General features: G+C 57.1%; 1 protein-coding gene across 1 annotated transcript in view; it reads left to right on the top strand.

Moving 5' to 3' along the window:
- The window catches only part of ITSN1 (intersectin 1), a 149053-nt gene that overhangs the window by 87831 nt on the left and 36667 nt on the right, over window positions 1-24555 (top strand). Inside the window, 9 exon segments of the mRNA XM_036347475.1 lie at window positions 1373-1500; window positions 2506-2723; window positions 4356-4477; window positions 12237-12484; window positions 14001-14157; window positions 16294-16499; window positions 17218-17300; window positions 20751-20917; window positions 23613-23658. Coding sequence (XP_036203368.1) covers window positions 1373-1500; window positions 2506-2723; window positions 4356-4477; window positions 12237-12484; window positions 14001-14157; window positions 16294-16499; window positions 17218-17300; window positions 20751-20917; window positions 23613-23658 — 1375 coding nt within the window.

The raw sequence follows: 24555 nt of genomic DNA, 5'->3' as shown, positions 1-24555 counted from the left end.
CACCCCCAGGCTTCCCCTGAACTGGCATTTTTGTTCTCCATCCTTTTGGGCTATAAGCTTCAGCTAGCCTATCGTAAGCTGCGTTGTATTGTCAGTAGCCCGTGAAGAAGCGCCTGGTTCTGCTGGGCCAGCATCGGATGGGGAAATGGGGTCCAAGGTGCTGGCAGGCTCTTTACTCCCGGTCCCTGCTGGCTGGTCGAGTCTGGGCGGCCGATGCCGTCGCACTGGCTTTAGAGAGAAGATGCTCTGAAAGAGGTGATTTGAAGGTGAACGGCCTGGGTGGGGGAGAAGGAGGCCACGGAGCAGAGGCATGGCCCCGTGTTCGGAGGCAGCGCAGCAGGAGGAGGAGGTGGGGTATTAGTGGAGATAGTAGGTGAGGAGGTGTGTGCATTGTCAAAGCCAGTGGAGGCTGGTGTGCATTCATGACCAGAAAGAGCTCGAAGTTTTAATCATGTTCAGCACCGTGTCTTAAAACCCGTCACGCCCATTGTTATTGCTGAGTTGGGCCCTGGGGCTCCTGGAATGCCCTTCCCAGGCTAGCACGGCATCTGAGCACGGGTGGAGCGCGCGGCAAACATGGGGTGCGTGCTGGCTCCCTGCAGCGGCCTCTGAGCACTGGTGGAGAGCGCGGTGTGCATGAGTGTGTGCAGCGGCCTCTTAGCATGGGTGGAGAGCGTGGTGTGCATGGGCGTGTGCAGCGGCCTCTGAGCACGGGTGGAGAGCGTGGTGTGCATGAGTGTGTGCAGCGGCCTCTTAGCACGGGTGGAGAGCGTGGTGTGCATGGGCGTGTGCAGCGGCCTCTGAGCACGGGTGGAGAGCGCGGTGTGCATGGGCGTGTGCAGCGGCCTCTGAGCACGGGTGGAGAGCGCGGCGTGCATGGGCGTGTGCAGCGGCCTCTGAGCACGGGTGGAGAGCGCGGCGTGCATGGGCGTGTGCAGCGGCCTCTGAGCACGGGTGGAGAGCGCGGCGTGCATGGGCGTGTGCAGCGGCCTCTGAGCACGGGTGGAGAGCGTGGCGAGCATGGGCGTGTGCAGCGGCCTCTGAGCACGGGTGGAGAGCGTGGCGAGCATGGGCGTGTGCAGCGGCCTCTGAGCACGGGTGGAGAGCGTGGCGAGCATGGGCGTGTGCAGCGGCCTCTGAGCACGGGTGGAGAGTGTGGCGAGCATGGGCGTGCGCACAGCTCCCTGCAGTGGCCCTGCCAGCTCCTGGAGTGCAGCCCCGCCAGAGTGGAGGAGGTGGCAGCTTTCCAAGGTCACGCTCCTCACCTCTGAAATGCTCTCCCTAACTGCCGAGGCCTCTCCACTGTGAAATGTCGCTCACAGACAGTGGCAGTGCTGTCGCCTCACGCATCACCTGTTTCTTGATTTTATAGGAATTAAGAGAAATACATAATAAGCAGCAACTCCAGAAGCAAAAGTCCATAGAGGCCGAACGCCTGAAACAGAAAGAACAGGAGCGAAGGATCATCGAGTTAGAAAAACAAAAAGAAGAGGCCCAGAGGTGGGTGTTTCCGGGGGCGGCCGTCTGGGAGGCACTGTGAGTGCCCACTGTGTGCTGGCTTCTCCAGGGGCCTTCCGCGCCCGAAAGAGCCTTCAGTCTGCGTGTGTGTGCGTGTGTGCGCATGTGTGTGCACAAACACGTGTGTATACAAATCTTTGCACGTATAAGTAGCCCGGTTTTTGCTTGGTTCCCAGAGCTCTCCTGACTTACGACTCTGGTCAGTGTGACTGTCCAGGGAGCCTGGGCCTGTGGTGCGCTCATTGCGTGCCAGCGACCACACTCTTCCAGGCACAGCCTCTCAACAGCAGCGCGGGGCTGGCCACACAGCCTTCCTCCAGGACTGACCGCCACTCCTCCTCCTCCTCAGCCGCCAGTTAAACTCGGGACCTAGGAGAGCGTTCGCTGCTGCCCGGGACAGGCACGGCTGTTTTTGTCTGAGTGTGTGTGTGTGTGTGTGTGTGTGTGTGTGTGTGGTCTTCATTTATAACTTTCCGCTGTACATTGTAGACATTTATCTTTAACTGTTGGTGTGTCTGATTCTGTTATTGGATACTTGCTTTTTACATTTCTATTGATTTTAGACACAAATAACCAAATATCCCAATGATACAGTATAAATCGTAAAGATGGATTATTGGATTTAGACAAAAAACGTGAAGCGGATCATCGAGTTAGAAAAACAAAAAGCCATGACTTCATGGCCGGGCTCTGTCCCCGCCAGAGTGGCGGGCTTGGTTCCGGCTGCGCAGCAGTTTGCGCCTGTGCTTGGCTTTTCTCATGCGGGGTAGGGAGTAGTTCTTCATGGAAGTTATGCCCCGTGGGCTGCAGGCTCAGGTGTTTTTGCAGGTTTACACCACTGGTGAAGTTGCGAAGTAGTTTGTTATTGTTCTAACCAGTTGCTTCAGAATGCTCTTGCTGTGATTCCCGAAGTTGTGGTTTCATCTCAGAATGGGGCCCGAGAGCCTTTGTTTCGCTGGTGCCGAGCGCTCAGCGCTCCGTCGGGAGGGCGTGAGCATCCCGTTGGCCGATGTGGCTTCCGTGCCGACCGGAGGCGCGTCCCGCGGTAACCGAGCATCTCGTTGGCAGGCGGAGGGAGGAGAGCGCCAGGAGGAAGGACGGCGAGGACAGAGGCCAGCCCGAGGCGCAGGACCGGCTGGGCCGGCTCTTCCCGCAGCACCAGGAGCCCGCCGCGCCGGCCATCCACGCGCCCTGGTCCACCGCAGGTATGAGGGGACGGAAGTGACCTGGACGTCAGGTCGTCTTCTCTCCCACATCCTTCTGGAAATTTCCACGTCTAATCAGGCCCTGTCCTGGCTGTTAATAGAGGCGGCCATGCCAGTCTCCTTGTTGGGGACAGTGCAGCTGTTCATGTGGGGCGTTCGGATCTGTTAATTCTGCCACCCCCTGCCAACCTGCGCCTGCCCTCACACTGGCATCAGAAGTCTTGCAGACAACAGTGGCACATGTTTCATTGAGACACCTGGTTCCCAGGAGAGGTCGTAACGTCGCCTGCTGCCTCTCCAGCTCCCTTCCCTCGGGGGGTTTCTGGGCTGTCCCGGGAGCAGGAAGTGGCTCCTTCGCCCTGGCCTGCCCTGCGTGCCAGCCACGGTCCTCAGGAGGCCCTGCAGGAGACTGCCCGTCACCCTTCTGAGAGCGAGGCTGGTTTTTGCTCTTTGATCACAAGTTGCCCGCTAAGTAATGATAAGTGGGAAACTTAGAAAAAGCTAGAAGGCATCCCGTAAGCAGATGCAAACTGGGATGGGCTTTAAATTCTTGTGCGGCTCTATGATACTGGACGGCTGTGCAGAGAATCCCCGCTGAACGAGCGATCGCCTCTTTCTTTGTAGGCAAAGCACACTGACTTCACTGGTCTGACCACCAGTGTGCTTTCTCCTGGGTGCAGAAAGAAGACAGGCAGGCAGTTCTGTAAAGGCTTGCTGGCGCGCGGGGCAGGGCTGGGAGGAGGGCTCCCAGTTGGGTCCGCACCCTCCCTGCCCAAGGCGCTCACCGCCCAGGGAGGAGGTCAGCAGATCCCCCCGGGGGCGCCCCGTACAAAGGTGAAAGGTGTTTTGATATGAAAATCTTTTCCCCGTGATCTGATCATGGGCAGTTTAAGTTCCTTGTGTTGCTTCCTAGTCAGGACTTTCTCCTTTGGTCAGTGGGAGTCCTGTAGGGCACCCCACTTCCAGGCTACAGGAGGGCAGCACCCCCCCCCCCCCCACTGCTCTCAGGGAAAGCAGATGCGTCAGAGAACGTGGGCAGACAGTCCAGAGGGCATGCTTAGTCCTCCCAACCAGAACCCAGACTATCCTCTGCTCTCCTGCATTTTTAAAACTTTTATTTTGTTTCAAATCTAAGCCATTTCCATCTCGGGCCCATGCCTAGGCTCATGCGCCTCACTTCACTCAGATGATCGTAGTGATGGTCTTGGTGAGAGCCGCGGGGGTTCTATAGGATTGCACTCAGGGCCCAACATCAGCATGGCCACGTGCTTTTACTGGATGCTGGGCTTCTCTGCCTCCCAAAGCGCTTTCTTGGCGAGTCCAGCCCTGGGGTCCCATTGGATCTGCCATGGGCTGGGTGGGCGGGGCTGGAGCCGACGGCAGGGGGCCTTAGCCTCACTGCACTTGGCTTTGGGGTGACCTTTGCTGAGAGGGTCCGCTAATGCTCTGGAGGGTCTAGGGAGCCGACATCGGATTGGCTCCCGGCATCCGGTGTGTGCCTCAGAGCCCGGGGTGGATGGGCCGTGCGGGTGGTGAGGAGGCGGTAGAGGGGACAGCGGCTGTTGGCCTGTTGTCATGTTCCGTGTAATGTTTATTTTTCCATCTCCCCCACCCCACTTTGTTTGTAAACAGAGAAAGGCCCGCTCACGATCTCCGCCCAGGAGAACCTGAAGGTCGTGTACTACCGGGCGCTGTATCCCTTCGAGTCCAGGAGTCACGATGAGATCAGCATCCAGCCGGGCGACATCGTCATGGTAAGGGCGCCGGGGCAGTGCCTGCTGTCTGTGGCAGCACCGCCTCTCTGTGGACTTTACTGGCAGCTGCGAGCTCGTCAGGGAGTGCGAGAGCCAGTAACTGGCACCGGTTTCCGAGCTGTAGGCTCAGCCTCCTTCCCTTCCTGTTGGGATGGGAGGACCTTTAATCCTGTTCCCAGCGTTGCCTGGAACCAGAGCCGTGAAGGCGACGGGCGCGTAGCGCAGCCTCAGCGTAGTTGTAACCGGTGGCGACCCGGAACCTCAGAGTTCAGGTTCCTGCTCCAGTTCTGCAGTAAGTTTATTTTCAGGAAGGACTAGTTTTACATGTGAAATACTCCAGCATCATTTTCAGTTGCCAATTAAATATGTATTCTTATGATTGTAACTAAAACTATTAGGAACCAGTTTAAGAAAGAATAAAGCCATGTGGTTGACCTAAATTATTTTCTAAAAGAAAACGTTGTACCTCAATCTAGTCATCACCTTCAGAATAAGAGTCTTAGAAGTGGGCACTTTTGCATTGCTGTTCGCATTGAAAGGGCAAGCAGGCAGCGGCCGGCATTTTAAAAGAGCGAGGAGGTAGGGTAGAGACAGACACGTTTCACATGCCAGGAGCCTGGCTCTGAGGGCAGAGGTGTTTGCCGTGGCTCGCGCATCCGTACGTACAGCTGAGCTCTGTAGAACGTGTGATCTCTAAGGGGCCAGACACAGCGGTTCTCAACCTGTGGGTCGCGACCCCTTTGGCAGTCGAACGACCCTTTCACAGGGGTCGCCTAAGACCATCCTGCATATCAGATATTTACATTATGATTCATAACAGTAGCAACATTACAGTTATGAAGTAGCAACGAAAATAATTTTATGGTTGGGTCACAGCATGAGGAACTGTATTTAAAGGGCCAGAGGTTGAGAACCACTGGGCCAGAATATAAAGAGAACAGAGAAATCAGCCCGTCCCCACTGTTATTCGGACGGCCTTTTCTCTAATTGTGGGCGGGAATCAGGAGGGCCAAGACCAAAGGGCCGGAACTTCCTGAAGCTCAGGAACGAGTGGACCTTCAGACACACCCCGCTCTTCACAGACAGCCGAGTGCACATGTGCTGGTGCCGGCCGCCCTCTGACAGAGAGACGGGCTCCCTGAGGAGTGGGCACCGCTCCGGACATGGTGGTGCCAGGCCGGGCCTGCCTCTCCACCACCTCCTGGCACGCACACTGCCTCGTCTCTGAAACGCCACCCCTTAAAAAGCGACGAGAGTGCAGTGCGACAGCAGATAGGACCTCGTTACAAAGTGGCCTTCTCTCACTTGAAAAACTAAGCTTAATGCTTTTATAGTTGCATTTTGTTGCAACACAAGTTGCAGAAAAGTAACGTGCTCTTCTCGAGATAAGGGAGTGTTACAAATGTTCCCAGGAAACGTTAACAGATGATCTGTATTTTAATGAGAAGGTATTGCTCTTTTCTTGAAATGTAAATTTTTTACAGTGATATTGAGTCCTTTTCCTGAAGTTGGCTAGTTCACCACCAGCTTGACTAGGTGAATAGTTAGATATACTGTAAGAATAAGCCTTTCATTAAACATCTGTTTTGCTTTCAAACCTTTGCTTTCCCGGTGGAGGTTAAAGGGGAATGGGTAAGTGCTCTGTGGCTGTCAGGAAGTCTGCATCGTAGTCAGTGTTCTGTGCCTTTAAGTCACTTCAATCCTGTGTGGGTGCCCGTCTCTGTGGAAGTCTGTTTGGAGTGTGTGGGGTGTTGTGCTTACAAAAACCAGGAAGGAGACAGGTGTGCAGAACGGACAGGCCTCCCTCGCGGGGGGGGGGGGGGGGGGGGGGGTGCCCTGAGGGGCTCATGCGAAGACTCTGTATTTGGCAAGTTGTTAGGTCAAGTCTCTGCCTCAGCCATGGACAAACACAGGTTCCAAAACTAAAAGATAAAATTCTAAAAGTGTGTTTTTTTAAAAAGGTGAATATTGGAATAATTTTATGGCTAAGAAATGCATCTGTAGGTTAAAACCAGAAGCCATAAATGACAAAAATGGACAGATTTGACAATATAAAAAATTAAAATGCGTATGTCACAAAGTACACGAGAGACAAAAGGTTAATATCTGTATTACATAAAATATTCCAAAAGGTTATCATGAAAGAAACACAACTTAGAAAAGCTGGTGGAGGATATGAAGAGACAGGTACAGGTGAAGAAAAGTAAATGAGTTAAAAAAAATAAACGAAAAGATCAACCATTTCATTGGTGATCAGGAAAATGCAAGTTAACAAGACGAGATAGTATTTTGTATCTCTCAACTGAGCAAGTGTGAAAGCTTGGTACTGCCCAGCTTTGTCGGTAGAGGCGAGTGGGTGTAATGTCCATTGTCAGCCTGGCTGTACGAATTGCCTAAGTCCTTTGGCAATACCGCTTCACATTTAAAATTCTCTAAAAGTCTGGTGCGCTCCCTCCTCCAGCTGTTTTTAGTATGTGTCCAAAGATGTGTGCACAGGCCGTTCGCGAGTGTGTTGGTAACGGCAGAAGGGCCCAGCCCAGAGCTGGCTGTCGGGAGGGGGTTAAGTGGCTCACAGTGTAACTAAACAGCATAATGGAGGTGTTAGAGAACCATGTAAATCTACATCTACAAACAGGCTTTCCAGTGAAACAGCGGAAGCAGAGTAGAGTATCACTGGGTTTGGTTAAGTAAAAACTGTGTGTATGTGAATGTTTATGTGTAGTTAACAGTCTTGAAATACAGACTCAGACTGTTAACAGCGGTTCCCACTGGGCAGTAACGAGGCTTTCGTGCTTAATTTTACCCACTTCTGTATTATTTCCATGTTTATAAATGTGTGAACATTTGTAATTTATAGTAAAACACTGAAAGTAAGTCCAGCTTTGATGGGTGACAGTGTCCGCGGGACTGGATGGAGCTCGCTCTGCCTTAGGCCTTCCAGATGCGGGAGGAAACGCGCAGGGGCCCCCAGCAGTGTAGCGGCCTGCTGAGGGCCAGGGGCAGTGCCCCATTTCCTATTACACAATGTAACATGACCCTCCATGACATTCAACAGTCTTACCTTTGTGAGGTTAACAATATGGGGGGGGGGGGGATTGACATGTAGCGGTAACAGGTTTTATTCACTGCCGTTAAGAAATGGAGGCATGAAAAATATGTTGTCAGAACATTACTGTCAACCCCTCTCGGTGAAATAATCAGTTCCCTTATTTTGTGGGCGCAGAACCATCCGATTCTCAGATTGCTTCAGCATCTTGGAAAACCAGCCGCGCACCTGTTAGACTTGAGCAGCTGACCATGTTTCCTTTTTCAAGGCAGGCTGGTGGGGGACTTTAGAAAATATTTTGCTTTTGGAAAAAACTTGACTATCAGCTTAGTTTTCCCCCCAAATATATATTTTTTGTGGTTCACAAAAGTAAAGTGCTATCTTGTACATAGTCCTATTCTCAGTGTCGATAATACAAAGACATCTAAGGCGAGGCCTGCCATTCATGTTCAAAGTCTGTGTAGGAAACAGGAGAAGCCCATGGAGAGCCGGTGCCTGGGGAAGGCGCAGTGAAGGCTCGCTGGCGCTGCCAGGAGTAGCAGAGGGGCAGGCCCAGAGCGAGCCGACATTGCTCAGACTCCGAATGGAAGCTTCCTGGTTGGGTTTGAGCTTGACCTTGACAGCCAGGGCTTAGATATCGCGGAAATCTGTGGCCTCTCTCCTCGTCTGGGGGCCCCAGTGCCTGGGAGCGAATCGGTCACGTTGACCTCTGTAATGTGTTGGAATAGCATCGGGACTAGAAGACCTTCGCTCATTGCTGTTCAGCTGAAGTTTATCTTAGCCCAGGCGAGACCAGGCACATCAGAGCTGCTCAGGGAGCTGGAAGCACCGCTCCATGCCCGCCCCGAAGCAGCCCGCTCGCCCGCCAGTGCGTGGACGGGTGGAAGCGCCGTGGCACGTGCACACGGGAGCGTTCTGCAGCAGGGAAAGAGGAGGCTTTCTTACTTTTAAAACCTAATCTCTCCCGTCAGGACTGGGCCTGGACGGTTTGCGGACAGTCCTCCCTGAAATGCCCGGGAAGGGAGGCTTTCAGCAGTCGCCAGCCACCACGTTCTGGAACTTGTGTCTTCTAGTTTAGCATTTCTGGCATAACAATTTGAACTCATGTCTGTCTTTTCTTCTCTCAGTGCTTATTGGTGATAGATGCAGTCACGGCAGGGTGGGGGGCAGGCACACACATGTGGCGCCCGGGGTCAGAGCCGCCCCGCGCTGTGTTGTAATGAAGCTGCTGGCAACAGCCGGGTGCACTCGTGGCCACACCGCCTCCAGCTGCCTGGGTGCGGCCGTGGCAGAGTTGAGTGGTTGCGACAGTTTGGGGGACAGTTCGCCAGCTGCCCGCTTCCAGCTTTGGAAAACAGTTTCATGTCCTCCCCAGAGTTTCCAGGGAAGCCTTGTGCGTCGCGTGGCAAATGCGTGAAACCCGCTGCTCTGACTCCCAGCACACCCTGGGAGCAGCTCTGGGTCCCCTAAGCCCGCCCGCTGCCCGGTTTTGTCGTGCTTGGGAGGGGATCGGGGTCCCTGCTTCCCTTCTTTGTGACAGAATCCGTGGCTGAGGGGTGTTCATCTCATCACTGTAAGTGGCTACGTTCTCTGCCCCTTAAAATGTGATTGTCCGTAAGAATGAGTGGGTTCCTGTAAGAGCCAGTCAGCCTGCCGGACCCTCGTTTGGTCAGGTTGGCAGGGAATATCCTGGAAGCGAGCCTCCTGGAGGGGCCCCTTTCTCAGCCGCACAGCCCCTCAGGGCACCTTCCGTCCCAGACGGAGGCCGAGGGGCAGGCGGGCGGGGATCAGTGAGCCAGGGGAGCCAGGCCTGCCCGCGGTGCCGTGCGGGACACTCCTGGGGGCCTCGCATCCCGTAAGCGGTCGGCCAGCAGCCTGTTACCGGGGCAGACCCCGTGTCTCGGACGGAGGCTGAGTCACAGGCCGACCTTGCAGGAGTCCAGCGTGTGCAGGGCAGCGCACTCGCCAGGCACGGCCGGGACTGGTTCCAGGCCCTGAGGCGTTCCTGCTGCCAGAGGTTCCTGCACACGGGCCTCTGGGCGTGGACCCCTGTGAGAACCAGAGGTGGTCCCGGGAGGGAGGTCAGGCGCAGGCCAGGCTGTAGAGGGAGCGGGAGCCGGGGAAGAGGGGCAGTCAGAGTCCCGGCCAGGGAGGCGGCTTCAGGAAGCTCATGGAGCCCAGCGGGTGAGCGTCGACCTGTGAACCAGGAGGTCACCGTTTGATTCCGGTCAGGGCACAGGCCTGGGTTGTGGGCTCGATCCCTAGTGTGGGGCCTGCAGGAGGCAGCCGGTCGATGATCCTCTCTCATTGATGTTTCCAGCTCTCTCTCCCTCTCCCTTCCTCTCTGAAATCAATAAAAAAATATATTTTTAAAAATCCTCATTTAGAGAACCAGTTGGGGCTGCCCCCAAAATGGAGTTAGAACAAACTGTGGGGAGTTGGATGAACAGTGACCAGGTGCCCACCACTGACTCAGTGTCAGCGAGGATCACAGGTCTGCAGAGCCGAGCAGAACCTCCCAGCAGGACTGCACTGTCTCCGGGGCCTGCTGCGGGCCCTCAGCTGCAGACGCTTCCACGGGGACAGCAGGGCTCCCTGTGCCGGGGGGGGGGGAGGGGGGGGCGCCCTCAGCTGCAGATGCTTCCACGGGGATAGCAGGGCTCCCGGGGCGGGGGGGGGGGGGGGGGGGGGGGTTGGGCGGAGCAGGCGCCCTCCAGGCGGAGTCACAGTTCAGTAGTTGGCTGGGTGTTCCACTCGCTCCACCCCCACAAACACATTTTTAACTCAGGCAAGCAAATGACTATTACACGCCCTTACTCTGCACAGAATACAGATAAGTGTTCGGGTCTATAGTTTTTTGCTTTTTTTGTTTGTTTGTTTACTGAAATTTGAATGGGTTAGAAAACTGGTATTTTTGCCAGTTTTTCTAAAATCATTGTTAAGACCCGGCCTACTCATTTCTGTGACTTCTAAAAAGTAATGTTAATGTCCAGTGAAGTGTTAAATGTGTTACCTCCTTAGTATCTTAAGGGATTCAAAATCAGATGAGGTCTCTGATAGCCCCGTATTTGACCTAGAGCAGCGATGGCGAACCTTCTGAGCTCGGCGTGTCAGCATTTTGAAAAACCCTAACTTAACTCTGGGGCCGTGTCACATAGAGAAATTTTTTGATCTTTGCAGCCATAGTAAAACAAAGACTCATATTTTTGACATTTATTTTATATATTTAAATGCCATTTAACAAAGAAAAATCAACCAAAACAATGAGTCCGCGTGTCATAGGTTCGCCATCACTGCCCTAGAGCGATGAGCGTACCTTTCTAACCGTGAGTGTGACTCCCCCACATCGTTCTTCCGTTGCCCCTGAAACAGTGGGTAACCTGTAGCGATAAGCAGAGTCCTCCTGCTGGTTCCAGTGACCCTTCTGAGTCGGAGCTGAATCCAGTGCAGACAGGAGGAGCACTTGCTGTGATGCGCAGCCTCTGAAATGTTAAGCGACAGGGTTTCACGTTCTCACAGGCACCTCCTGAATAGTACAGCTGAATCTGTACAACAGGAAACTATGGGACCTTAGTAACAGTTGCGGCTACAAATAATTGTCCTTACTTTTCCCATCATGCACCTGCGCAGCTTTCACCTGGCTCAGCAGCGGTCTGCTCGCTTTTGCGGAAACCGTCTACGGCTGTCTGATCTTTCTTGACCCTCCGCTGAGTCACTCCTTGTTACTAGGGGTTTTTAAAGAATACTGATTTATAGTGACGGCGCCCTTTGCGTCCAGCTCTCAGCACCGCCGGCTCTTGGTAATGATCAGCTGACTGGGTGGTGCAGCGGGCGGTCACTTTTCAGTCCCAGCCGGTGCCAGGCTCAGCAGCTGCGCGTGGGCCTCGGCCAGGCTCTTGGTCTGACCTGCCGTTATTCGGAAAAGGGGAGAAAACTGAAACCCCGCTGTGGGTAGGAGCTGACTGCTGGCTCCTCCTGTTTGCTCAGAGCCAGGGCTTGGGCACCCGGCACCACAGACCTGCCCGGGGTCAGGCATAGAGCTGCCCGGGGTCAGTGCAGAGCGGCTCGGGCACTGTGCAGACCTGCCCGGGGTCAGGCATACAGCCGCCGGGGTCAGGCATAGAGCGGCCCGGGGTCAGGCATACAGCCGCCGGGGTCAGGCATAGAGCTGCCCGGGGTCAGTGCAGAGCGGCTCGGGCACTGTGCAGACCTGCCCGGGGTCAGGCATACAGCCGCCGGGGTCAGGCATAGAGCCGCCCGGGGTCAGTGCAGAGCGGCTCGGGCACTGTGCAGACCTGCCCGGGGTCAGGCATTCAGCCGCCGGGGTCAGGCATAGAGCCGCCCGGGGTCAGTGCAGAGCGGCTCGGGCACTGTGCAGACCTGCCCGGGGTCAGGCATACAGCCGCCGGGGTCAGGCATAGAGCTGCCCGGGGTCAGTGCAGAGCGGCGCGGGCACTGTGCAGACCTGCCCGGGGTCAGGCATACAGCCGCCGGGGTCAGGCATAGAGCCGCCCGGGGTCAGTGCAGAGCGGCTCGGGCACTGTGCAGACCTGCCCGGGGTCAGGCATTCAGCCGCCGGGGTCAGGTGCAGACCTGCCTGGGGTCAGGCACAGAGCCGCCAGGGTCAGTTTGCCAGGCCGGGCCTCGTCTGTGTGTCCGGAGTCTGCGGGCTGGTCAGTCCCGCTCGAGTTCAACCCTGTGGCTCTCCTGCAGGTGGACGAGAGCCAGACTGGAGAGCCGGGGTGGCTTGGAGGAGAGCTGAAAGGCAAGACGGGATGGTTTCCTGCCAACTACGCCGAGAAGATCCCAGAAAACGAGGTTCCTGCCCCCGTCAAACCAGTGACGGACCTGACCTCCACCCCCGCACCCAAGCTGGAGGTGCGGGAGACGCCGGCTCCTCCGGCGGTGACTGCGGCCGAGCCCTCCGCCGCCCCCAACAACTGGGCGGACTTCAGCTCCACGTGAGTGCGGCCGTGTCATGGCTGTGACCTTTGCGATACCTGCTTAGTGACCTTTCTTCTTAGGGGCTGTCATAGTGGGGGTGCAGCCGTGACCGGTCCCAGCTGTGTGGGTCCCTCTCCCGGAACGGGGCTAATGCGCGCCGCTCCGTGATCGCGGGGCAGAGGCGGGCGTCTCGCTCCCCAGTCTCTGTCCGGCCCTTTCATTCCCGTGGAGGAAACGGAGAAGTAGCTTAACAGCCTCCCTGGCGTCCACGCAGCCAGCAAACCTCCGTCATTTCCTGCACGTCCACAGCACGTTTCAGCTGGACAGACAGACAGGGACTCAGTCCTCGGCTCTGAGTGAGACAGGAAGCTGCTCCTGTGTTGCTCCCCTCTCCCCAGTTGTGTCCGGATGTGCAGTGAGGAGCGGTGTGCCGTGGCCATGACGGGCCCTTGGTCTTCAGCAAATGGCATTAAAGACGGGTCAGCAGAGGCTGGGAAGGACAGCCGAACCACTGCCCACCCTTGGTTAGAGGCACGCATGCGCGAGGTGTGCAGGTGTCTGACCCGCCCCGCCCCCCCACCCCGTCCAGGCACAAGCGACACGAATAAGAAGCGCTTCCAGTTTTTCTCACGTCCCACTGTCCTTCAGGAGAAGCAGAGGAGCCGAGTGATGGGGAGAGATGAGCTCAGCTGGAGGGAGACACGAGACAGCTCAGCTGGAGGAGGGGCTGAGGTGGCCGCCCCCACGCCCTCCCCACCCAGCCTCTCCCCCCAGCCCCCACCCCACCTCGATCTGGACTGAGAAGTGCTGACTTTGAGCCGAGGCACAGGCTACACAGAAGGCAGAGACGGTGCCCAGCAGGGCTGCGTGGCTGTGGCCCCAGCAGCGTGACTCTTCCTCAGTGAATGTTGCTGCGCAGTCGCTGCTGTCATTTCGGGCCTCTTATTTTCAGCCCCGAGCCGGGACGTGCAGTCCAACACAGGCACGATCTTGATTTTCAGCTGCGTTTGTGGCTCACAAAGATGTAAACAGTAACCTGCATGTGCTGCACTCACACAGGGGTGGTTATTTCAAGTCAGAGAGTTCCATCTGAGTGTCCCCGAGGCCAGGCAGCTGGCGAGGGTGAGGCGGTGGGAGAAATGGTGTTGGGAGCACGAGCCACCAGGCTGGCGCTCCACAATGGTGTGTGACTTCCTCTTCGCCGATGCCGCTGCTGCTGTTACAGATGACAGCGATGGTCAGGGGAGGGTGTGGCTGGTGCTCGTGGTTAGCATGTCTTCCCACCTGCTATTTCACGTGACCCTCCCACCAGCCAGAGGGCAGAGGGCCTTCCCATTAGTGGGCGAGGAAATCAAGGCTCAGAGAAACCGCCGTCATTTGCCCGAGGCTCGTTGCCCGTGGGAGCTGGCCCGCCCCAGCTTTTCCTCCTCCCCGCCCTGAGCTGCAGGAGCCTGGGCCTGTGCTGGGCTGTGTCCACTGGGAGCAGCTGGTGCTGGGAAGGGCCTGCTGCTCACGGGGCTGCTTCCCTCCCAGGTGGCCCAGCCCCGCTGAGAAGCCTGAAACGGATAACTGGGACGCCTGGGCCACCCAGCCCTCACTCACCGTCCCCAGTGCCGGCCAGTTACGGCAGCGGTCGGCCTTTACTCCGGCCACGGCCACCGGCTCCTCTCCATCCCCGGTTTTAGGCCAGGTAAGCAACTGGGGGCGTGGAGGGGGGCACACATGCTGTGGGGACCGGGGCGTGGGGGGGTGCGCATACTGGGGGGACCAGGGTGTGTGGGGGGCGCGCATGCTGGGGGGGACCAGGGTGTGTGGGGGGCGCATATGCTAGGGGGACTGGGGCATGGGGGGGCATGCTGTGGGGACCACTGAGGTCAGCAGGTGCCTGCGGCTGCCGTTTACAAGGAGCCTCATCGGATGCACCCAGCTCCGTCCTCCGCCCGCCTTTCGGGAGCCGGGGGGTGACCTCCCGCCTGGCCGGTCAGGGGCGCGTCTTGAACAGGGGAGAGGAGGACATAGTTGCAGGGCTGGGAACACAGTAACACAGGAAGGAGATGGTCTTCTCCTTCGGGAGCGGGAGGGGGAGGGGAGCTGGGGGAAGACACAGGAGAGAAAAGGGGGCCTTGCTCCTGCGGCAGCCTCGGGAGGCGAGGAGTGCTGGGCTGAACAGGAGCGGGGGGGGGGGGGGGGGGGGGGTCCCGCACACTGTTAGCGTCACGGCGCTCTGCACAGGGGGGCGCAGGTGGCGGGGTGAGGGGTCCCGCACACAGGTTAGCGTCACGGCGGCGCCCTGCACAGGGGGCGCAGGTGGCGGGGTGAGGGGTCCCGCACACAGGTTAGCGTCACGGCGGCGCCCTGCACAGGGGGCGCAGGTGGCGGGGTGAGGGGTCCCGCACACAGGTTAGCGTCACGGCGGCGCCCTGCACAGGGGGCGCAGGGGGCGGGGTGGGGGGTCCCGCACACAGTTTTGCGTCACGGCGCCCTGCACAGGGGGGCGCAGGTGGCGGGGTGGGGGGTCCCGCACACAGTTTAGCATCACGGCGCTCTGCACAGGGGGTGGAGGTGGCGGGGTGGGGGGTCCCGCACACAGTTTAGCATCACGGCGCTCTGCACAGGGGGTGGAGGTGGCGGGGTGAGGGGTCCCGCACACAGGTTAGCGTCACGGCGCCCTGCACAGGGGGCGCAGGGGGTGGGGTGGGGGGTCCCGCACACAGTTTAGCATCACGGCGCTCTGCACAGGGGGGTGGAGGTGGCGGGGGGAGGGGTCCCGCACACTGTTAGCGTCACGGCGGCGCCCTGCACAGGGGGGCGCAGGTGGCGGGGTGAGGGGTCCCGCACACTGTTTAGCGTCACGGCGCTCTGCACGGGGGCGCAGGTGGCGGGGTAAAGGCGCTGCCCTGTCAGTTGTGGTTTAAGATTCTATGCTTCTTCTGTGCTTTACTAGGTAGTGAGTGCCTCCCTGCCTCTTAGCCTCGGCTCCTCCCACGCCCCCTGGCACCAAGGCTGCAGGCCCCTCCCCCAGGCCCCTTGCAGAGCTGCACCCCGAGGCCTTTGCTGGTGCCCTGCCCTCGGCCTGGAGGGCCCTTGCTCCGAAGCCCTGGCTGCCGCATCCTGGTGCTTCAGGGCCCGGTGCCTGCCTGTCCTGGTGTCCCCACCGCCAGGCCCGGTCCGTCCCTGCCCCCACCGTGTCCAGCTGGAGCCTCTGTGCCACCTGCCAGGGGGCATTCGCAGTTGCTTGCATCTCTCTCTTCCCGTGAATTGTGGGTTTTAGTGCCACACTGTCCCTTTTTATTGCATTTTACGGTTTATAAAGGGTCTTATCCCGAGGTACTTTGGGGAGGCAGGTTGGCATTCTGTCCTGTGGTGACCCCTATATCCTGCAGAGGGATGGCCAGTAAATGCGATTGCAGTGGACTCGGGCTCGCCAGGCCTCTGTTCTGAGAGGGAACGGGAGCTGGCAGGGTCCTGTGAGGCCCCTGGACTGAGGTGCCAGTCACTCACCCGTTGGGGTTTCTTAGGGCTTCTGCTCCGGTGTTAGCCTCCCCTGACATCCAGTCAGCCTGGACATGGTGGGGGCGCCCGGGCAACGCGAGCGTGAACATGGAACCGGAATGTGGAAGGCGCAGGCCAAGCAGCAGTGTAACCGACCTCCGGCTTGGTGAAGCGGAGAGCTCTCCACGCCGGACAGTGGCTTCGGGAGCGGCCGGCAGCTTTGGCTGCCACACTGGGAAACAAACAATTCCTGAGAAACGGAGGTGTCTGTAACCTGCTGTCTGCCTCGGGCCCGGATCACACCGTGACGAGGGTCCTTGTGTCGCCCCCACAGGGTGAGAAGGTGGAGGGGCTGCAGGCACAAGCCCTGTACCCCTGGAGAGCCAAGAAGGACAACCACCTGAACTTCAACAAAAACGACGTCATCACGGTGCTGGAGCAGCAGGACATGTGGTGGTTTGGAGAGGTGCAGGGTCAGAAGGGCTGGTTCCCCAAGTCCTATGTGAAGCTCATTTCGGGGCCCACCAGGAAGGCGGCCAGGTATTTCTGTGTCACATGCTTCTAGTCGAGGAGACACTTAGCCTTTCGGTTACTGTTTGCGTAGTTCGGGTTCCTCCGCGCCCTTGAACCGTGAAAGTTGGGGCCATGTGACCTGGAGGGCGGCCTCGTAGAGATGCATGCTCCTGTCCGGCCTGGAGGAGCCGGGGGTCTTGTGCCCCATGAACTCCCGTGAGAGGATTCTGTCTGGGGTTGACGTCCTTGCGGACCTGTGGGCGATCACGCCTCTCCCAAGCTCATCACGGTCCTCAGACACGCAGCGGAGCGCAGGGGGCCGGAGCCTCGGGAGCTGCCTGGAGCCTCGGGAGCTGCCTGGGAGAGTGTGCGTCTTTCCCACCGGGAGCCTGGTCGCCAGGTTCCTCAGCAAGGCGGCTGTCTAATTATCCCAGCCACGTGGGTGTCCAAACAAGCCATGAGTTTTAAGAAGAGAAAATAGCAAACAGACTGCTGAGCGCCTATCAGTCCGCCTCTGAAACAGACCCGCACGCTGGCTGCGTGTCCCGCACAGCCAAGGGCTGAGAAGAGAGTGTGAGCTTGGAATCAGTCCCGAGCCCCTGCGTGTCTTAATGAAGTGCATCTGTTTCAGCTGTAGATTGTTCCCAGTGTTTAATGTTAAAGTTTTAAAAAAGAAAAACTGGTGTCATTTGTACTATTTCCTTTGAAGATAAAAATTAAAATGCTCTCCTCTCCCGTCTTTCAGCGCGGATTCTGGCTCTTCAGACAGTCCTGTGCCTCTAAAGCGAGTGGCTTCCCCGGCGGCCAAGCCGGCCCTCTCGGGAGAAGGTGAGAGCCCGCGTCTAACTGTGCCCTTCGGGGGCGGGCAGCTGGGAGCACCTGCAGCCAGTGTGCGAGACCAGCCTGGGTTTCACTTCCAAACAGACGGCATTCATTTGTGTTCAGTAGATCAACCTCTAAGGTAAGTAGCTCCTTATGGAGGCTTTCAAGACGCTGGCAGATGCATCGCTCATAAACTGCGTTTTCCCTCATGTTTGATTAGAGCCCTTGGGCTTTTGAAAGAGCCCATCAGCGCCCGGAGGGTCGGGTTCTGAGCACGCTGGCAGCTGATTGTAGACATGGCTGCTCTGGGCGTGGGCAGGAGGCTAAGCTGTAGCGCCCCGTCCGGCAGACTGTCCCAGCGACGCCAGCATCCCCTGTACTGTCCCAGCTGGAACCCAAGTTCAGTTTCCAGTTCCATGGAAGTAACCGCACCAGCTTACTTAGGCCTCAAGTTGCATTTTGCATGTTATTACATAACAAGCAGGTGCTTATTTCCTGGTGTTTGCTTCATGACATAACCCTAAGGCTGCACGGGCCGCTACCTGACGCGGGTTTAAAAGTGAACGAAGCCGGCCTTACTCAGGCTCCCGCGGGAAAACCTCAGCCTGGCGGGCTCTCAGTGTCGGTGCTGCGTTAGCCGGGCCCTCGTGGCCGCTCTGAGCAGCGTTGGTGGCTGCCCAGTGTCTACCCACTGCATCGTAAACGTCCCTGAGCCCCTTGGCTACAGGAGAGGAGGACAGAATGTTTTATGTAGCGTGTGTGCCATCAGGAGATGGTTGTGTTCCTAGGGGGGCTTGGCTTATGAAAAACAGAATTATTAAAGCAGTTGTTTCCATGGAGACAGCCAGGATTAAGGTTAATGACACTTCAGACTCACAGTCACCAAATGACTTTTTCAAGAGGAGTTTTAGAGGCACATTTCTTTAAATGTATAGGTTAGTTATAGAAGCTCAGCTCGTCACTAAATACAGCCAGCACTTTAGTGCATCTTTTTTTTTTTTTTTTTTTTGGCTGTTACCACCAAAACTATCATCAGCATAGTTCTCTTTACCCACGCTCATCAGCCTAATGGTTTCTTTATCCACTGTTAGGAGAACGGGGCAAACAGCTCTTACACGCTCCCCAAGTTCAAGGTGTGATGCCAGCTGAGTCTCACTGAGCGCCCTCCCCTGGTAACCTTACAGTGCTGGTCTGGCCCCCTTCCTGCAGCCGGAGGAGGAGATCGGCAGGGCTATGTGATCACATGTGTGAGGGTTTGAGAATCAAGGCCAGTGACGTCTGCTGCTTCGGCCCCTTTTGCTGCTTTCCTGGTTGTTGCCGGAGCGCGCCCGCAGCTGCGGGTGAGACCTGCACAGAGGCCTCAGCGAGCAGGCCACCGCCGAACCCCACACACGAGCACGGGGTGACATTTACTCCCTCCGCTGGAGAGGATTTGCATATTAGAAACGCGTAGCACTGGGAGAGTGCTGGCATCTCGGGCGGGAGGACATTGGCTTCTGAGATTCTGAGAAGAGCTCTTACCAATACTAATGGGCTGCTTGTTATACTGCATTAAACATCGCCAAATCTAAATAGACCCTAAGCCAGATTAAGGAGATCGCCAGTGTGGGTAGGTCTTAAAATAGTGACCTGGGAACAGCCAGCACCCGTGTTAAATGTCCAGAAGGGTCCGGGTGGGTGCCACTGTGTGTCCTCACGTCCCCGCAGGCCCCTGTGCGTGGGGGGCGAGGGCAGCCACATGCTGCGGCCTCCTTCGGACCCTATACCCGCTGCACGGCTGACTGCGGCCGGGGTCGTGCTGCTAAAGTTTCTCAGGCACTTTGAGAGCTACTTCAAAATTTGGGTCTGTTTTGGAGAAAGTGCCTTCTAAGCGCAGGGACCACTGGGAAAGCATTGCTTGCCCCGTCACCGTGCGGAGCGGCAGGGCGTGGGGGGGTTACCCTATCTGAGGCGGCCAGACATGAGCTAGGCACAAGGAACAGAGCAAAGTGGAAAGGGAAGGTCAGAACAGAGACCAAAGAGGGCTGTGCTAACGGGAAAAGAATGTCCTATTAGAGCTGCCGAACTTGGCTTCCTCCCGCGGGACCATTTCTCCAGTGTGAACGATGGAGGAGGCACTGCCTGCACCAAAGGCTAAAGACAGGGCGCCCCCTGCTCTCCCGGCATATTCGGGGGCCTCGGGTGTGCCGTGGGCCCGCGGCAGAGCCTGGAGGTGAAGCAGCCTGGAGCCTCCCACACGGGGAGCTGCCCACAGGAGCGCAGTGGGGCTCCGTGTCTGGTGGTGGCTTTAGCCCCACCAGCACCTCCTGCCGAGGCCCCTCCCCACCAGTTCCTTGCCTGCTGGTTAGCGCCAGGCTCGGCAATTAAGGCGTCATCCGAAGTTCTAACAAGGAACACACAGTATCCCTCATAAAAGTGAACTTTTGGGGTACAGTGTGATTTTTTTTTATTGGTTAAAAATATATAAATGCTTAGGGTAAACGGAGCAAAGGTAGGAAAAATGTTTTGCCCCGTACTTAGTTTAGCATCTAGAATTTGTGCCTGGTGATCCTTCTTAGCATGTGGCGTGGTTTTTAAGCTGTTTATAATGAAAAAGCAGAACTTCCTCCGCAGTACACTCCCTTCCCACTCAAGACAGTAGAGGACATTGGCTCTTATTCTTAAGACTAAATTACATGAATAATAAAGTGTAAGAAACTGATTTTTCCCTTCAATTGGCTCAAAAAGGCTTGATTATTTCTGGGATTGGCCACACACTGCTTCTATCATCACCGGGAAAGCATTGCTTGCCGCGGCCCTATCTTACGTGTCCAGACATGAGCTAAGGCACAAGTTACTGAGCAAAATGGAACGGGAAGGTCAGAACAGAGAGACCCAGAGAGGACGATGCTAATGGGAAAGGACGTCCTTCCCAAAGCTGCCAGGCTTGGCTTCCTCGTGGGGAAACCCTTCTACCCGCGTGCACTTGAATGAAATAATGTATATTTTTTACTCTGTGTTCTAACAGCTTCCTGCCATTTGTGTGTATGGCACAGTAGGACAAAAATTTTCATTCAGGCCCCGAATAATGAAAAGCGTGCCTTATTTGATTTGCATGAAGGACATACTACTGTATCTAAAAGTTCACTAGGATTGGGACTGGGTCCCCTCAGGCATCTGGTGGGCACACCGTGCTCAGTGACGCAGAGAAAGTGCAGCGGTGTTTCCGTTCGGAAGAAGCACGATGCCACACTGTGGCGCCCGCTCGGCTGCTGGGTCCGTGGCTGCAGGGCCTGGTTTCCTGTGCAGCCGAGGCGTGGAGCCAGGGGCGCCTGGGAACTCGGTGTTTTATCTGTGACGAGCCTTTCTCTTGAATGCTCCTCTGCTAACCTCCTTGTTCATGAACTTTCTTCTGCCAAGCTGTCTGGGACTTCTGTAAACACGCTCTCTCCGTGTCTCCATGTTTCCCTCCACCAGAGTTTGTTGCCATGTACACTTACGAGAGCGCCGAGCAAGGCGACTTAACCTTCCAGCAAGGCGATGTGATTTTGGTCACCAAGAAAGATGGCGACTGGTGGACAGGAACAGTGGGCGACAAGTCCGGAGTCTTCCCTTCTAACTATGTGAGGCTTAAAGATGCAGAGGTAAACCTGTTAACTGTTTCCTCCCTCTCTGTGCAGTGTTCTCTCCGCAGGGGGGCTCGGACCTTGGCCGGTGGAACATTGGTTGGGTTTGGCTAAGTTCTGCAATGTGGCAGCTGAGACAGTGTGACCTGTCATTTTGAACTTGTCGTTTGGTGCTGCCCGGTAAGCGTTGGCTTCCCGCCGGCGGAGAATGGCCCAGGCTGACGGGGCTGCGTACCTGACGCCCGCAGCAGCGGGGCAACTGCTCAGTGTGCGTCCCCGTTCCTGCGTGTGGCTCATGTCGGACTCAGAGTAACGCCCTTAATCAGGTCTTCACGCCACTGATTTGGGGCCCCAAGAAGGGGGCCAGCAGCATTTGGCCATGGAAGGGAGGTGTCCGGGTGACCCTGCCCCGGGAGACCGGCCGCAGAGAGCTTCTGAGGCTGACATGTTTGCCGACACAGTAGGAAGACACAAGATCCAAGAGATCGTCATGCTTTTGGCCTTAGTGTCTCTGTTGATGAGGGTCTGAGCTTATTTTCATGCTGTTATAAGTGGGAAGTGGCCCCCTTGTTGTTAAGTGGGCTCTATAAGCTCTGACAGCTCAGTGGCGTAAACTGGTCTTGAGATGCTATGAGTTTAATGAAGCGGGGCGGGGCGGGGGGCAGGTTTGCCGGGTTTGGGAGCCCATCTCGACCTCGTGGGGGACAGTTTCACGTTTGTGCAAGGGTTTCAGGGTGTCCATGCAATGGACAGCATTGCTCATACACAGACCAGCAAGGCCCGGCCGTCAGCTCAGCCACGCTCCCTCTCTCCTCGGGCTTCCTGTGCTTACGCAGGTGGAGGCCCATCAGCACCTACAGGGCCCCCTCCCCAGCGATCAGCGTGGACACAGCTCTCTGTGACCTTCGAAGCTGGGGGTGGGGGTGGGGGGTGAGAGGGGCCCCAGCCTCCACAGCCCGGCTGCCCTGGGAGTGAGGCTGGGCCTGGTGACTGCTGCAGCCTCCTTCCCCAGCCTCCCCTCCCCTCGGGCCCAGGATTGGCTTCCGGCTGTTCTAGGCCACGTCTTCATGACCGTCCTTGCTCTGTGTTCCCTGCTGTGGTCTGAGAATCCTCAGGCGGGAAGGAAGCCCCTCCCTGTGGGACAGCCCAGCGGCCCCTGGGTCCCCAGCGTCATGCAGATGACATTTGGGGGGCGGGGTGTTTAGGGGCCCTAAACACTAAACTCGCTTTCTGTTACCTTGCACAACCTTTAAAGTGACTTCACCTTTTGGATGAGTTAAAGCAATAGCCATTACTTATATTTGAATAAAGTAGTTTTCTATAGAACACCACCTGAAGCCAGTCAGTAAAAAAATACACTGACATTTTTTAAAGAAAAGATCAGATGTAAGGTGCTTCTTAAATTGTTAGTCCTGGGAGAGCTAGCCATGCCAAAGATCTGGGACCTTTAGCTCCATGACTTCACACTTAAAGACTCACCACGCCAGCTCGTCCCCCTCCTCGGACATAGTTCAGCGGGTAAGGGAACGCCCTCCAGTTACAGGCCGGACTCAGCCCCATTCCAGAGCCGTGGGCAGGGCTGCTCTCCTGGGGCCTCCGTGCCTGGCGGGCAGAGCCTGGACAGGGAGCGGGAGCACGTCGGAGCCACTCGAGCCCCTGTGGGCGTGGCCCGTGGCGCTGTCCTCTCCATGGGAAGCCCGGGGGTTAGCGACAGGCCTGTTCTGGAAGGTGACTGGGCGTTCCCACCGTGTCCTTTGCTTGGATGCGCAGCCTATACACACAGCAAGGGAGGCTGCTACAGTAACCTGTTAGTATAGAAAGCACCCTCGGAGCACAACTCTAACCAGCTTTCCCTGCAAAACGGCTGTTAGACCTCAACAGCCAAAGTGAAGGGACGGTGGCAGCTGTGTCCCTTGTAGAGAAGGTACAGGTTTTCACTCACGGTGCCTCCTTATGCGTGCTGAGCCTGGTGTTCTAACTGGAGTGAGTTACTGCGAGGAGAGGGGGGAAGGCAGAGAGATGCAGAATAAAGCGCTGGGTACGGCCCAGGTCTCCGTGGGCAGCCCTGCTGGCTGGAAACGCCATGAGCATCCATGAAGGAGTTCACCCGGCTCTGGGACGCTTCATAGCTGGGAACACATGTTCTGCTCATGTGGGTGATGCGTCCAGTTCAGAGAGAAAGGAGAGTTTAAACGGTGAGAGGTTTAGGGGGAGAGGAGGTGGGGTGGGGGAGGGGTGTCTGACTTGGCACTGTAGTTCTTTTATTTTTTAAAGGAAATGTAGCAAAATATTGCTATTGCCATGTATTAAATCTGGGCGTTGGGCTCACGGATGTCTGTGCCCTTTAAGTGTGAGCTATTTCATAACTGACCGTGTGAACAGGAAGCATGAGACAGTGTGTAGGACGTGGGCCTCGAGTGGGCCTGGTAGACGTGGCCGGGACAGAGGGGCCTGTGCCGCCCGGGACCCGAGCCCACCTGCTCTGCTCTCTTCTCCGAGAAGAGAGTCAGGCTGCGTGTTTGGAGTGTGTCCTCTGCCCCGTGTTCTCCCATGTTCCCCCCCCCCCCCCGTCCCCGTCAGGAGACCCAGCGCCGCTGTTTCCGGGATGAGGGGGGTTCAGGGGCTCAGCGGGTCTGTGTCACCGTTAATCATTTTTAAGTTGCATGACCGAAACTCTGCAGTATGCAAATGAGACCTTTTGCTCTGTTTTAAGGGTGCTGGAACTGCTGGGAAAGCAGGGAGTTTAGGAAAAAAGCCTGGTAAGTTCCCCCCATGCTTCCCTCTCGGGGCCGGGAATGTGCTGGGCAGCCGCTCCCAGGTTCTGGTCTGGGGCCAGGAGCCCGCATGGCAGGCCCTCCTGGGAGCCTCCTCCTGCCCCGGCTGTGAGATGGGCCGTGGCTCCACTTGCGGGGGCCGGGGACCCCACAGCTGTGCCGCGGACGCGAGGCAGCGGTGCCGCAGATGGGGGGGGGGGGCCAGCTGTGAGCTGCGGGTCCCCCTCGCTGGGCTCAGGAAGCCGGGCCATAGTGGTGGCTCAGCAAAGGACACGGGTGGTCAGTGCAGGTCCCAGGCGCAGGGCCGCGGGGGTGCTCCTCAGGTGCACGTCAGGCCCAGCTGTGGTCCTCCCTCCGCCTCAGCGTCAGTTCAAAACCATCAGCTTCTACTCATGGAAGCGAGAGGGGAGGGAGCAGGTGGGAAGCGTGTGGCTGTGTGCACATCCTCCCCGCCTCTCAGCCGCCACGGGGTGTCCCTGTGTGTGCTCAGCGGGGGCCTCCCCTGCCAGGAGAGGGGTTCAGGCTGCGTGGGGTGTCTCTCAGGCTCAGGTATGGGAGCCCTGGCTCAGGTGTCTGCTTAGGGCAGCGGTTCTCAACCTGTGGGTCGCGACCCCTTTCGCGGTCGAACGACCCTTTCACAGGGGCCGCCTAAGACCATCCTGCATATCAGATGTTTACATTACGACTCGTAACAGTAGCAACATGACAGTTATGAAGTAGCAACGGAAATAATTTTATGGTTGGGTCACAGCATGAGGAACTGGATTTAAAGGGCCAGGAGGTTGAGAACCACTGGCTGAGGGGCAGAGTCTGTCCTGAGTTGTCCCTCCGCAGGGCCAGGTGGGCTTGCCTCTGCCCCAGGGCAGCCGGCTGCTCAGGCGC

This window comes from Myotis myotis, unplaced genomic scaffold (assembly GCF_014108235.1).
Source record: "Myotis myotis isolate mMyoMyo1 unplaced genomic scaffold, mMyoMyo1.p scaffold_m19_p_2, whole genome shotgun sequence".
Classification (NCBI taxonomy): domain Eukaryota; kingdom Metazoa; phylum Chordata; class Mammalia; order Chiroptera; family Vespertilionidae; genus Myotis; species Myotis myotis.
This window is presented reverse-complemented; position numbering and strand designations above follow the sequence as displayed.